We start from the raw sequence: 13,671 nt of genomic DNA, 5'->3' as shown, positions 1-13,671 counted from the left end.
AGTTTTAGCCAATGCTTTTCAGGTATTATCTGAGTTGCTTCAGGATTTAATCTCAGTAAATTATATATTTTTTCTCCCTCTTTCTGATAAGCTCCTCTTCAGGGACTTTCTAAGTGCTTGCAGATTTGAGACAGAGATATTTCTGCACTGATGTCTGATCTAGCCTGTCTTAACTGGCTGAGCATCCCACCACAGTGAGGCTAGTCCCCATTTCCAACTTGCACCCGCTATTGAAAAGGGTAGGCCTTCCTATGCACTCCAGTCATACAGATCCCATATTCTGCAGCCTCCTTCCCCTGATGCCATGCCTCTTCCAATCCTCTTAACATTTGTGCAGACCCACAGTGCTATGAGAAGTTCTGGACTCCCTAGATGATACAATATGCCACGGGAACCAGAGATCCTAACATAGGCTCATTTGCCTAGACCTCTCCTCCAGACATTCCAAATAAGCTACAGCTGGCTGCTCTTCATACTGAATATATTGAATGTTTGACTGCTCTAAAAGGATTGCAGTTTCCCAAGGCTATGCCCTGAGAAACAAGTAAGTACCCTTGCTCCAAGATTCCCCAAATCTCTCTGGCCCTCCCCCAGCCTTTGCCCACTTCCCAAAGATTTGATTGTGGGGTAGGGGAAAAATAATTTTTTTTTTTTTTTATCCTCACTCAAGGACATTTTTCCATTTTTTTTTTTGTTCAGATAGAGTGGGAGGGAGAGAGAGGAAGAGAGAGAGAGAGAAACATCGACGTGAAGGGACACATCGAGTGGCTGCCACCTGCACGACCAACCAGGGCCGGGGACAAACTGCAACCGAGGTACATGCCCTTAGCGGGAACCGAACCCAGGTCTCTCTGTACCGCAGGCCGACGCTCCAACCGCTGAGCCAAACCAGCCAGGGCGGGAAAAATAATTTTTATATTATCTTGAAAGTATGATATTTTGAACATATTGGGCTAAATTAAATAAATTGTTATAATTAGTTTTACCTGTTTCTTCTTTACCTATTTTAATGTAGCTGCTAAAATTTTTTAAAATTATATATGTGGCTTACATTGTATTATTATAGGACAATGTTGGCATAGACCAAAATGAAGGGTAGAGGAAAGGAAGTAAGAAAATCGTAGAAATCCAACTGTCATATCTTTGAACACAACACAAAAAACAACAGAAGAGGCAGGTCCGTTAAGTAAAAAAAAAAAGCTTTCCGGATCCAAGACTCCTTTTGAAAGTTGAGGGAAATTGCTTTCACACAAAAATAAGAATCAAGGTCAAAGCCCATAAATTACAATTAAAAAATAAAAAAAAACTAAGAGAAGGATAATATACTTACAGATTATAAAAGCATACCAGACATTATGTTCAAAATCAAAATCAAAATTAGACTCTTTCAAAAGGTTAAAAATTATGAAAATTATACAAGACATAAAAGAACAACATGAGTCAGAATTGGAAGAACTCAGAAATGAGGTGACAGAGAGGTAATCAAGACTCTCCCAGCAAACAAAAGACCGGGCCTGGATGGCTTCACGGCGGGGCTTTACCAAACAATTCAAAGAAGAACTAATACCCATTCTCCTCAAAGTATTTCAAAAAATTCAAGAAGAAGGAAGACTTCCAAACTCGTTTTATGAGGCCAGCATAATTCTAATTCCAAAACCAGAAAAAGATACTACTAAGAAAGAAAACTACAGACCAATATCCCTGATGAACATAGACGCCAAAATCCTGAACAAAATACTAGCAAATCGGATCCAGCAATACATTAAAAAAATTATTCATCATGACCAAGTGGGATTCATCCCAGGGATGCAAGGCTGGTAATATTCGCAAATCAATAAATGTGATACACCACATAAATACAATGAAGAATAAAAACCTCATGATCATATCAATAGATGCTGAAAAAACATTCGACAAAATCCAGCATCCATTTCTGATAAAAACACTCAGCGATGTGGCAATAGAGGGATCATATCTCAACATAATAAAGGCCATATGTAAAAGACCTACAGCCAACATCATACTCAATGGGCAGAAACTAAAAGCATTTCCATTAAGAACAGGAACAAGACAGGGATGCCCACTTTCGCCAACCTTATTTGACATAGTACTGGAAGTCTTAGCCACAGCAATCAGACATGAAGTAAAAATAAAAGGGATCCAAATTTGAAAGGAGGAAGTGAAACTGTCATTATTTGCAGATGTCATGATATTATACATAGAAAACCCTAAAGATGCCATAAAAATCTACTAGACTTAATAAATGAATTTGGCAAAGTAGCAGGATACAAAATTAATGTCAAGAAATTGATGGCATTCTTACACAGCAATGATGAACTTGCAGAAAGAGAAACTGAAAAAACAATCCCATTTACCATCGCAGCAAAAAGATTAAGATACCCAGGAATAAACTTAACCAAAGAAGCGAAGGGCCTATTTGCAGAAAACTACAGGAAATTGAAAAAAGAAATAGAGGAAGATATAAAAAAGTGGAAGCACATACCATGTTAATGGATTGGAAGAATTAAATCATTAAAATGTCCATACTACCCAAAGCAATCTATAGATTCAGTGCAATCCCCATCAAAATACCAACGACATATTTCACAGAACTAGAACAAATACTTCAAAAGTTCATATGGAACCAGGAAAGACCCCAAATAGCCACAGCAATTTTAAAAAAGAAGGACAGCCCTGGCCGGTTTGGCTCAGCGGTTAGAGCGTTGGCCTGCGGTCCGGAGAGACCCGGGTTCGGTTCCCGCTAAGGGCATGTACCTCGGTTGCAGTTTGTCCCCGGCCCTGGTTGGTCGTGCGGGTGGCAGCCACTCGATGTGTCCCTTTCACATCGATGTTTCTCTCTCTCTCTCCCTCCTGCTCTATCTGAACAAAGAATGAAAAAGTGTCCTCGGGTGAGGATAAAAAAAAAAAAAAAAAAAAAAGAAGGACAAAGTAGGTAGGATCACAATACCAGATATCAGGTTATAATACAAAGCTGTTGTAATCAAAACAGCCTGGTTCTCGCACAAGAACAGGCATATAGACCAGTGGAACAGAACAGAGAACCCAGAAATGAACCCAAGGCAATATGCTCAATTAATTTTTGACAAAGGAGGCAAAAGCATACTGTGGAGTAAATACAACCTCTTTAATAAATGGTGTAGGGAAAATTGGACAGCTACATGCAAAAAAATGAAACGAGACCATCAACTTACACCACACACAAGAATAAACTCTAAATAAATAAAAGGCTTAAATGTGACCTCTGAATCCATAAAAATCCTAGAAAAAGATGTAGGCAACAAAATTTCGGACATCATAAGCAGAAGAAATTTCACTGATACATCACCTAAGGCAACAGAAACAAAGGGAAAAATGAACACGTCGGACTACATCAAACTCAAAAGTTTCTGCACAGCAAAAGAGACCACCATCAAAATAGAAAGGCAACCCACTGCATGGGAGAACATCATTGCCAATGATACATCAGATAACGGGTTAATTTCCAAAGTATATAGAGTACTCATACAACTCAACAAAAGGAAGACAAAGAACCAAATTAAAAAATGGGCAGAGGAGCTGAATAGACACCTCTCCAAACAGGACATACAAATGGCCAAGGGACATATGAAGAAATGCTCAACATCACTAATCATCAAAGACATGCAAATTATAACAACAATGAGGTATCACCTCACACCTGTCAAAATGGCAGCCATCAACAAATCATCAAAAAACAAGTGCTGGCAAGGGTGTGGAGAAAAGGGGACTCTAGTACACTGCTGGTGGGAATGCAGCCTGGTGCAGCCACTATGGTGTTACCTCAAAAAATTAAAAATTGAACTTCCATTTGACCCAGTGATCCCACTTCTAGGAATATACTTTAAGAAGCCTGAAACACCAATCAGAAAGAATATATGTACCCCCATGTTCACAGCAGCACTATTTACAGTAGCTAAGATTTGAAAACAGCCAAAGTGTCCATCAGTAGACGAATCGATAAAAAAGCTGTGGTATATATACACAATGGAGTACTATGCAGCACTAAGAAAGAAAGATCTCTTATCCTTTGAGACAACATGGAGGGACCTGGAAAGTATTATTGTAAGCAAAACAAGCCAAACTGAGAAAGACAGGTATCATATGATCTCACTTATTTGTGGAACATAATAAACATAACAGTCTGAGGAATGGGGTAGTCCCAGAGACATGGAAGTGGGGTACAAGACTTACAACCCCCAGAAGAGGGGGTGGTGGGGGAGAGGAAAACCACAGAACTTATACGCATGTGTGCGTGAACAATGGACATGAACAACAAAGCTGGGGACAGGGCAGGGAGGGAGGGAGAGAGGCGAATCAGTGGGAGAAAAAAGAGAAACATCTGTAACAAAAATAAGTAAATTACTTTAATAAAATTAAAAACAAATTTTTTTTTAAAGAAAGAATACATGTACCCCTATGATAATAGCAGCACTATTTACAATAGCTAAGATCTGGAAACAACCCAAGTGTCCATCAGTAGATGAGTGGATAAAAAAGCTGTGGTACATATACACAATGAAATACTATGCAGCTGTAAGAAAGAAAGAGCTCTTATCCTTTGAACCTGGAGAGTATTACGCTAAGTGAAACAAGCCAAGCAGAGAAAGACAAATATCATGTGATCTCACTTATATGTGGAATATAATGAACTATACAAACTTATGAACAAAATAGACCCAGAGACATAGAAGTAGGGTACAGAGTGACAAACCTCAGAAGAGGGGGTGCCAGGGGGAAGAGATAAACCACAAAACTTTTATGCATGCATGCATAACCAATGGACATAGACAACAAAGCTGGGGACAGGGCAGGGGGCATGGGAAGGAGGGTGTCAATGGGGGATAAAGGAGAAACATATGTAACAAAAATAAATGAATAAAAATATTTTTAAAAAATAAATAAATAAAAATAAAACAAAATAAAAAAAAGAGCATAATGAGTATCTATAAACATAAACCAAGAATGACAAATACCAGTGTATAGCCTAGTAAAATTACCAGACTTAGGAAAGAAGGAAGGGAGGGAAAGAGAGGGAAGAAGGGAGGAAGGAAGGAAATTGATAGGTAGCATGGATAAATATACACTGGGCACCTAAAATAATGTATTTGTCATATAATAATCCAATGGGCTTTAGTGAACTTTTAACTTAACGACTATGAGGTGACATACACCTAACGACTATGAGGTGACTGACATACACCCATACCTGTGTAGCCTGCTCTGCCTGTGCCTGGGAAAGCTGGGCTTGCAAACTGCTAATTAGTTCCTCCTTCTCCTGAAGTTTATGTTTTATCTTTTCTATTTCCATCTCTTCCTCCGTGGAACTCTTGTCATGCTGAAAATGCAGGAAATAAAGTCATTTATTTAAAGTATTTAAAAATATTACAGTTAATATATATTTGCTCTTTTCCTCTAATTTGCCCTAGAAAACCATTTGTTACAGCTTTATCAAACTGATGGGAGTAAGAAATAACACCGGACCTAACGAGAAGGAAGAAACCTTACAGTTTTCCAGTTTCAGTAGAGCCAAGTAGCTCCTACTAGACCCATCCTCCCTCAGATAACAGCTATAAACCTGGATAAGAAATAAAGGCGGCCCTGGCTGGTATGGCTCAGCTGTTAGAGCGTCAGCCCGCAAACCAAAGAGTCTCAGGTTCGATTCCGGTCAAGGGCATGTACCTTAGTTACAGTTCATCCCCGGCCCTAGCTGGGGTCATGCGGGAGGCAGCCAGTCAATGTGTTCCTCGCACGTCAATGTTTCGCTCTCTCCCTCTCTCTTCGTCCCTCCCACTCTACCTGAAGCAGTTTCCTCAGGTGAGGATTAAAAAAAATAATAATAAATAAATAAATAAAGGCAGCTGTCTGAAAATAGGGAGAGCAACCAAAAGCAGATGATACTGCAGGAGTGTTAATAGTTGGAAAAAAGGGCACCGAGTTTCCCATGTTTATGGTTTTTAGTCTGAGGGCAAAACCAGTCAGTGTCATACAGGACTCAAGGAAAAACTCAGTTCCACTTCCTTGAAGAACCAGAGGACAAAACTGCTAAGTGAGGGGCAAAACATCATAAAAGAACCAATGAGAAGAAATAAAAATCTTTCAATAGTCTGTTTCCCCCCCCCAAAGCTCTTAGGCTGAGCCAGATTATGCCTCCCTATTAAATTCACACCCTCTTCCCCAAATGAACCTAGTCTCCTTATTGGAACTACACAGAAAAATTTTACACTTCCTCCCACATAGTAGTTGGTCAAGCATCTGAAGATTGCCATCATTTCTTCAACTATACTTTGCACAAAATACCTAGCTCTGCTATAGGAATACAACAGTTAAAGGGCTGCTGTGACTGACTGCTAGAACTTAGAAACCATTTAATCCAGCCCTTCTATTTAACAGAGAAAGAAACTGATGCTATAAAATGTTTGTTTAAGGTCTCAGAGCTTTAAAAAAAGGCAGATTATAAAATGGATAATTTTTCAGTCCCATAAAAGGGATAATTTAAAAACCTTAACAACATAGTAGAAAAAAGGAGTCAGAAGAAACAAAGCAACATGAGGAGAGAAAGTTGCTGTGACTGCAGCTAGGGTAAGAAAGAATTACCAGAGGAGAAACCAAGAAGGAAGAAAAGAAAAATCAAGAGGAAGAAATTATATAAGAATGAGAGTAGCTTCTAAAACAAACTTTGAGAAGTTAAATAAGGTTATCATATAGGAAAAGTAATATCTTCAGAGCATTAGACCCAAAAAGAGAGATTAACACATTGCGTCCTGCGTAAAAATCTCTAAGACATATGCTAGGGACCGCACGTTTTTGGGCAAACTGCATATTAGGTTCTGAGCTGCACTCATTTGAACCAGCAGATATCCATTCCCTAGTTACTTCAAGAATATAGAATGGTGTGCTGGTTTTCAAACTTCGACCCTCAGGGCGAAGAGTCACAAATACAATAATCCTATAGTATTACCCTAAGTTTCAAAAACTGAATAGCTAATGCAAGTGCAAACCCAAGTTAACTCGTGCACGGTCCGCAACATTTGGGCAGGAAAACACGAGTTAACTCATGAGCAGTCAAAAATGTGTTAACTAGGCAGCTAACTCGTTACCCCAAGGGTTGTGCCTAGAGAATCAATTAAAACCTAATTTTCCAAGAATCAAAGTATTGAGAATAAGAATACTAGTGGGTCAAAGGGTGAGATAGGATGAAATTAAGAAAATAAAAAGATTTCTTATGCAGAGTGAAGTCTAGGCCAACTATAGTGTACATATGTGATATATTAGCCTCCATATATTCTGTACCAAACTCAGAAAGGTAATAAAGACAAGTATTGAAACAATGTTCTATTCCTCGAAAGGCACCACTTTCCTTACTCCTCTCTCTATCTCCCAACCTCAAGCTGTTTTATTGGTGGTGGTCATCAATCTAGAGAACACACTTTATAGGGAGGCCAAGAAGATCTAACTGATTGAACCTACAATGCATAAAACTTTAATCCACTAGTATGTGGCCATACAAGGACATAGAATATTTTCTATCAAGTCACTGAATTAAAAGAATTTCAGAGCTGGAAGAAACCTAGAGATCATCTAGCTTAATCATGTAACCAATGATGAAACTTTTCCACAAGCTATGTGCCTCTACTATCTAAATATCTCACTTCAGTATTTACTTCTTCCCATTAGCCTTTTTAATTTTCTTAAACTCTAAGTCACAACTGGTGTTTCATTTCCATGTTTTCTGTTGACTTTTTGTTCGCCCTGAGTGTGGCCCATAGCCCAGCTAGACTGCAAGTTCAATTAGAGGACAGCATTTAATGCTGTATCACTTTAGCTTCATAAATATTTGTGATTAGGGAAGAGCTATCGTATTGGAAGGCTTTTGCCACTAAGAAAATATGTATTATATCCAGTCACCATACCTTAGAGAGCTGCTCCTCTGACTGAGGTCTGGCAGGCAGAGCAGTCCCTCCTTGTGCCTTCATTTCTTCTATATGTTTATTCAAAGAAGTTAATTTGGCCTTAGCATGAAGTTTCAGTTTTTTTATTTTGTTATCAGCAGCTTTTCTTTCTTCCTGCCAGAGAACAATAATGATAAATACATAAGTGTTTACTCATCACTTCATCACTTATCCAGCACATATAAAAAGTAGGCATCATCTTATAGTATCAGGAAAATAAGAATCATATTCTCTAGTAATCTTTTAGTAAATAGTCAGCAAGAAAGAACTAAAGCAATGGTACCTGTAGAACTTCATCTTTCTGCTGCAGTTCAGCATCCTTCTGTCTGATGATTTCTTTTAGCTCCACCACCAACTGCTCTGCATAAGCCAGACGCTCCAGAACATCCTCTTGTGTTTTATCATTAAATTCCATGTCAGATTCTTGGGGCAATTCCTAGGTTTAGACAAAAAGGTGCCAATACACCAGGAAAAAGGTATTAGCTTCTAAACAGGAGTTCCAAATTAATCTTATCCTAACTCATATTCTTATTTAGGAAATCTTTCCAACTCTAATCCAATAATAATTATTATCATAGCCATTATAATATGTAAGTATTTTATAAATTTTAAGCATTTTACAAACATTATATCATTTACAATCTTATTATTTCTAATTTTACTAAGGAGAAAAATAAAGGGAATCAAGGATCACAAACCATAAAGTGGAAGAAACCAAAATTTTAAATTTTAAATTATGAAAGTAGTTGAATAAAATTCTCTTTAACTACTAGACAATACTGCTTGTCTTTTCAGAAAACTAAAAGACTTCTTTTGATTCCTTATGTGGCCCTCAGAAAATACAATGCAAACTCTAAGAGAAGTGATGGATGAATATACAATAGCAAACAGATATGCTCAAACCGGAAAGGTATTCCAATTCCACCATTTGTCAGTCAAATCTTTCCTATGGAAAAGGAATATATACCCAAATAGGAGTTAAAACAATATAATTTTTAAAAAATTTAATATAACACTAAACAAGTTTGGGGTGGGGGAGTGGGGCAAATGAAAAATATCTTATGAATCTCATCCAGGACTTGATTCCAATCACTATGGCTCTTACAGGAAAAGGACCATTTATAAAGTCTCAGTATTTTTCTTAATCCCCTCTTTTACCTAGCATAAGGGAGGCTTCTACCTTAAATTATTTTCCTTGGAAGAACATGGAACATATGTCTTGCCTGTTTAATTCAGAACGGAGGTACTTACGGGGTCTATGGAAGCCCTCATATTCTCATCAGTGTCATCTCCTGATAATTCATGTAAAACAACATTTGCTAATCCTGACAATCGGCTCAGCATTTCTGCAGGAAAAGAAAACATAAGAATCAGTAAAATACAGAATATAGTCTTTTCCTATATTGGTAACTATATCATCTACAAGTGAAATAAGAAAACTGTGCAGGTGATATGTATACCAGAAACAAGACTGTAGCATAATGGTATCATTTAAAAAGGCATTTACACCAAAAGGTTGTGGGTTCGATTCCCAATCAGGGCAAACACCTAGGTTGCAGGTTCGATCCCCAGTCAGGACTTATACAGGAGGCAACGGGTCAGTGTGTCTCTCTGACATCGATGTTTCTCTCTCTCTCTCCCTTCTCTCTGTAAAAAAAAAAAAAAAAAAAAAAAAAATGCCCAGCCGCTGTGGTTCAGTGGATTGAGCGTCTTCCCAAGCACTGAGAGGTCCTGGTTCGATTCCCAGTCAGGATACATGCCTGGGTTGTGAGCTGGATCCCCAGTGGGGGTGTGCAGGAGGCAGCCAATCAATGTTTCTCTCTCACATCTATGTTTCTGTCTCCCTCTCCCTTCCTCTCTCTCTAAAATATCAATAAAAACATATTTAAAAAAAATTAAAAATCAACAAAACATATCCTTGGGTGAGGATTAAAAACTAATAAAATAAAAAAGGCATTTGAGTACATACAGTGTAGTCACACAATTTTCTTTCCAGTGACAACAGCACCAAGATTTTAATCACTATCACTAATATTTTTTAAATAAAATAAAAATACATAATTGTTTAGTGGGAATATACCTTACTGGTTATCTTCAATAATATTTCTTTCATGCGAACTTCATTTACAAACATGAACTTTAACTATTCCTTCCCCTTCCAAACTGCCATTCTCTCCTACTCTGTCAAATAAGCTACATAGTTCAGCAAATTTTTCTTTTTATGTGCCCCACAAACCCCATTCTTTCAGGAAGTTTTCCAGATAAATCATGTGGTTTTGCTAAATTTAAATATAATCCTTGTTCAAAATGCATCGCATTAAATGTATATATTAGAAAAGAAGGAAGAAGAAAATTAGCAACCTATGCGTTTTCTGTAGGAAATTTTAAAAAAAGAACAAATTAAATGTAAACAGAAAAATTAATTAAGATTAGAACAGTAAATTAATAAAATTGAAAATAGAAAAACAGAGAAATCAGAAAAATATAAAAACTCAAAAGGGGGACTGGGTGTAAAAAGTGAAAGGATTAAAAAGCACAAAGTGGTAGCTACAAAGCAGTAATAAGGATGTAAAGTACAGCACAGGAAATATAGTAAATGATATTGTAATAGCTATGTAAGGTGCCAGGTGGGTACTGGAAATACCAAAGAGAACACTTTGTAAAGTATACGATTATCTAACCATTATGCTGCACACCTGAAACTAATACAAAATAATGTTGAATATAGACTGTAATTGAAAAATAAAATTTTAAAAGAAAACAAAAAGAAATTTTATTAAAAATTTTTTTGAAAAACCCAGGAAGACAGCAAGAGAACAAGAAAGGAGCAAAGGAGCTACAATATTGTGAGTAAAATATTAACAAAACAGCAATATTAAGTTCTTACCTTTCAATAATTACTTTAAATGTAAATGAATTAAATTCTCCAGCCCAAAGACACAAAGTGGTTAAATGCATTAAAAAACTAAAATCCAACTATATGCTGCTCACAAGAGACTTACTTAGCTCTAAGTATATACATAGGCTAAAAGCAAAGGGATGTAAAAAGATATTCCATGTAAATGGCAACCTAAAGAAAACAGAGGTAGTTCTATTTAGACAAATATACTTTAAGTCAAAAACTGTCATGAGAGACAGAGAAGGTCATTATATAATAATAAAAGGGTCAATTCATCAAGAGGATATAACACTTATAAGAATATTAGAATCATATCAAGTATCATTTCTGACCACAATGGTATGAAAATAGAAATAAATACGGGGACACACAAAATAGTGGTGGCAGCACCCTGGCCAGTTAGGCTCAGTGGTTAGAGCCTGCAGACCGGAGGGTCGTGGGTTTGATTCCAGTTCAAGGGCAGGTACCTGGGTTGCAGGATCAATCCCCGGCCCTGATCAGGGTCATGTGGGAGGCAAGCAATCGATGTCTGTCTGTCTGTCTGTCTCTCCTCCTCCCTCATTCCCACCTTCTCCCTCTCCTTTCTACTCAACCTAAAAATCAATGGAAAAAAATATCTTTGAGTAAGAATTAACAAAAAACAAACAAAAAAAATAGCAGTGGTGGCAGCGGCCATGGGGGTGCCCAAGGCGGTCATCATCTGGTACACTCTCGAGAGGCAGCGGCCGAGGCCCAAGGTGTCCTGTCAGTGCAAGCACAGAAAAGAGGTGGTGGCACTGCCCAAGGTGGTAGGGGTCAGCAGCAGTGATGGAGAGCATGAGCTGGGGCTGGGTCCCAGGTGCACTCTCCACCCACAGAAATGAGCCAGGAGACTGCACACACATGCCTTACCTACTAGGACCTCCAAGTGCACACCCTCCCAGAGGGTGCCTGCCCTGACAGGTACCACGGTGTCCAACAATGACTTGGTCAGTCTTTCTGAGTGTCTGGTCTGCTTTGACTATGTGTTACCACCCATTCTTCGGTGTCACAGTGGCCATCTTATCTGTAGCAACTGTCGCCCAAAGCTCATGTGTTGTCCAACCTGCCGGCCTGTTGAGATCCATTCACAACTTGGCTATGGAGAAAGTGGCCAATTCAGTACTTTTCCCTTGTAAATATGCCTCTTCTGGATGTGAAATAACTCTGTGACACACAGAAAAAGCAGACCACAAAGAACTGAATTTCGGCCTCACTCCTGCCAGTGCCCCGGTGCTTCCTGTTAGTGGCAAGGCTCTTTGGATGCTGTCATAACTCATCTGATGCATCAACACAAGTCCATTACAACCCTGCAGGGAGAGGATACAGATTTCCCTGCTACAGACATCACTCTTCCTGGTGCTGTGTACTGGGTGATGTCCTGCTTCGGCTTTCACTTCATGTAAGTCTTGGAGAAACAGAAGTTATGATGGGTACCAGTAGTTCTTTTCAGTTGTACAGCTGATAGGAACACGCAAGCAAGCTGAACATTTTGCTATGACTTGAACTAAATCATCATAGGCGGGACTGACTCGGGAAACCACTCCTCAATCTATTCATGAGGGAACTGCAACAGCCATTATGAGCAGTGACTGTCTAGTCTTTGACAACAGCATGCAGTTTTTTTCAGAAAATGTCAATTTAGGCATCAACATCCATGTGTTAAAATGGTACTCAAATATTTTCTGGGCAGTGTTTAAAACCACAGCATTCAATTTCACAGAGAAGAGGCACCGTTCTGCCTGCCAACCTGAAACTTTTGGTAGGTGGAAGCTAGTGACATAACGGTAAATAAAAGGAAAAGCTGTTAAATACAAGAAAAAAATTGCACGTAGTAACACTACTATATTTAAAAATAAGTCAATAGTAAACCATTGAAATATATATCTATTAAGAAAGGAAGCACTGTAAAATAATTCTGAATTTGTGTTTGTTGTACATTGAGTATACTGTTGAAAAATACTGGGTTTTTATTTTTATGGTTTTTGCGTGTATTTGTGTGTACATGCAGGTGTGTATGTAAAGGGGTAGCATTTTTTCCCCTTTTAACTGACAAACCATACTGAGTAGTCTTGGACTACCTCTTTTTCCTTTTGAGTCAATACATAGTGCTGCTGCTGTGTGTGTATTTTGTGTGTGTGTATTTGCTACTTTTTATTCATTCTACTTTCTCATTAAATAAATTTGACTTTATTTTATGAAAAAAAAATAACATGAGAAAAACTTGAAAATTCAAATATATGTAGAAATTAAATAACACAATCCTGACCAATCAATGGGTCAAAAAAAAAAAATCGAAAGAGAAATAAAAAAATTGAGACAAATGAAAATGGAAACAGCATAGCAAAACCTATGGGATGCAGCAAAAGCAGTTCTCAGAGGGAAGTTTACAGCAATAAATGCCTACATTAAGAAAAAAGAAGAAACTCAAATAAACAACCTAACTTTATACCTCAAGAAACTAAATGAAAAAGAACAAACTAAGCTGAGAGTTAGCAGAAGGAAGGAAATAACCAAGATCAGAACAGATATAAATAAAATAAAGACAATAAAAATAATAGAAATGAGAGATAAAACTGTTTTTTAATTAAGCTGATTTTTTGAAAAGATAAAATTGACAATCCTTTAGCTAGATTAATAAAGGGAAAAAAGAGATTCTAATAAGTTTTAAGTGAAAGAGGAGACATTATAACTGATAACCACAGAAATACAAAGGATCATAAGAGAGTATGATGAACAACTATATGCCAACAAATTATATGACTT

At 37.7% G+C, this 13,671-nt stretch overlaps 1 protein-coding gene and 1 pseudogene across 4 annotated transcripts in view; one reads left to right on the top strand and one right to left on the bottom strand.

Moving 5' to 3' along the window:
- The window catches only part of GOLGB1 (golgin B1), a 98,401-nt gene that overhangs the window by 65,486 nt on the left and 19,244 nt on the right, over nt 1-13,671 (bottom strand). Inside the window, exons 1-6 of one of the 4 annotated variants that reach the window (XM_036242320.1) lie at nt 11,355-11,376; nt 10,876-11,058; nt 9,240-9,334; nt 8,272-8,424; nt 7,950-8,102; nt 5,246-5,374 (exon numbers count right to left, since the gene is read on the bottom strand). In XM_036242320.1, the coding sequence (XP_036098213.1) occupies nt 5,246-5,374; nt 7,950-8,102; nt 8,272-8,424; nt 9,240-9,332 (528 nt within the window). In that variant the 5' untranslated portion in view covers nt 9,333-9,334; nt 10,876-11,058; nt 11,355-11,376. Of the gene's footprint in view, nt 1-5,245; nt 5,375-7,949; nt 8,103-8,271; nt 8,425-9,239; nt 9,335-10,875; nt 11,059-11,354; nt 11,404-11,778; nt 12,679-13,671 lie in introns of those variants that run through there. The other 3 variants (XM_036242318.1, XM_036242321.1, XM_036242319.1) reach the window with 3 other exon arrangements.
- On the top strand, nt 11,562-12,690 carry LOC118616959 (annotated as a pseudogene).

The sequence above is a fragment of the Molossus molossus genome, unplaced genomic scaffold (genome assembly GCF_014108415.1).
Source record: "Molossus molossus isolate mMolMol1 unplaced genomic scaffold, mMolMol1.p scaffold_m16_p_5, whole genome shotgun sequence".
Classification (NCBI taxonomy): Eukaryota; Metazoa; Chordata; class Mammalia; order Chiroptera; family Molossidae; genus Molossus; species Molossus molossus.
Note: the sequence above shows the minus strand (reverse complement) of the source record. Positions and strands in the feature narration are given on the sequence as shown.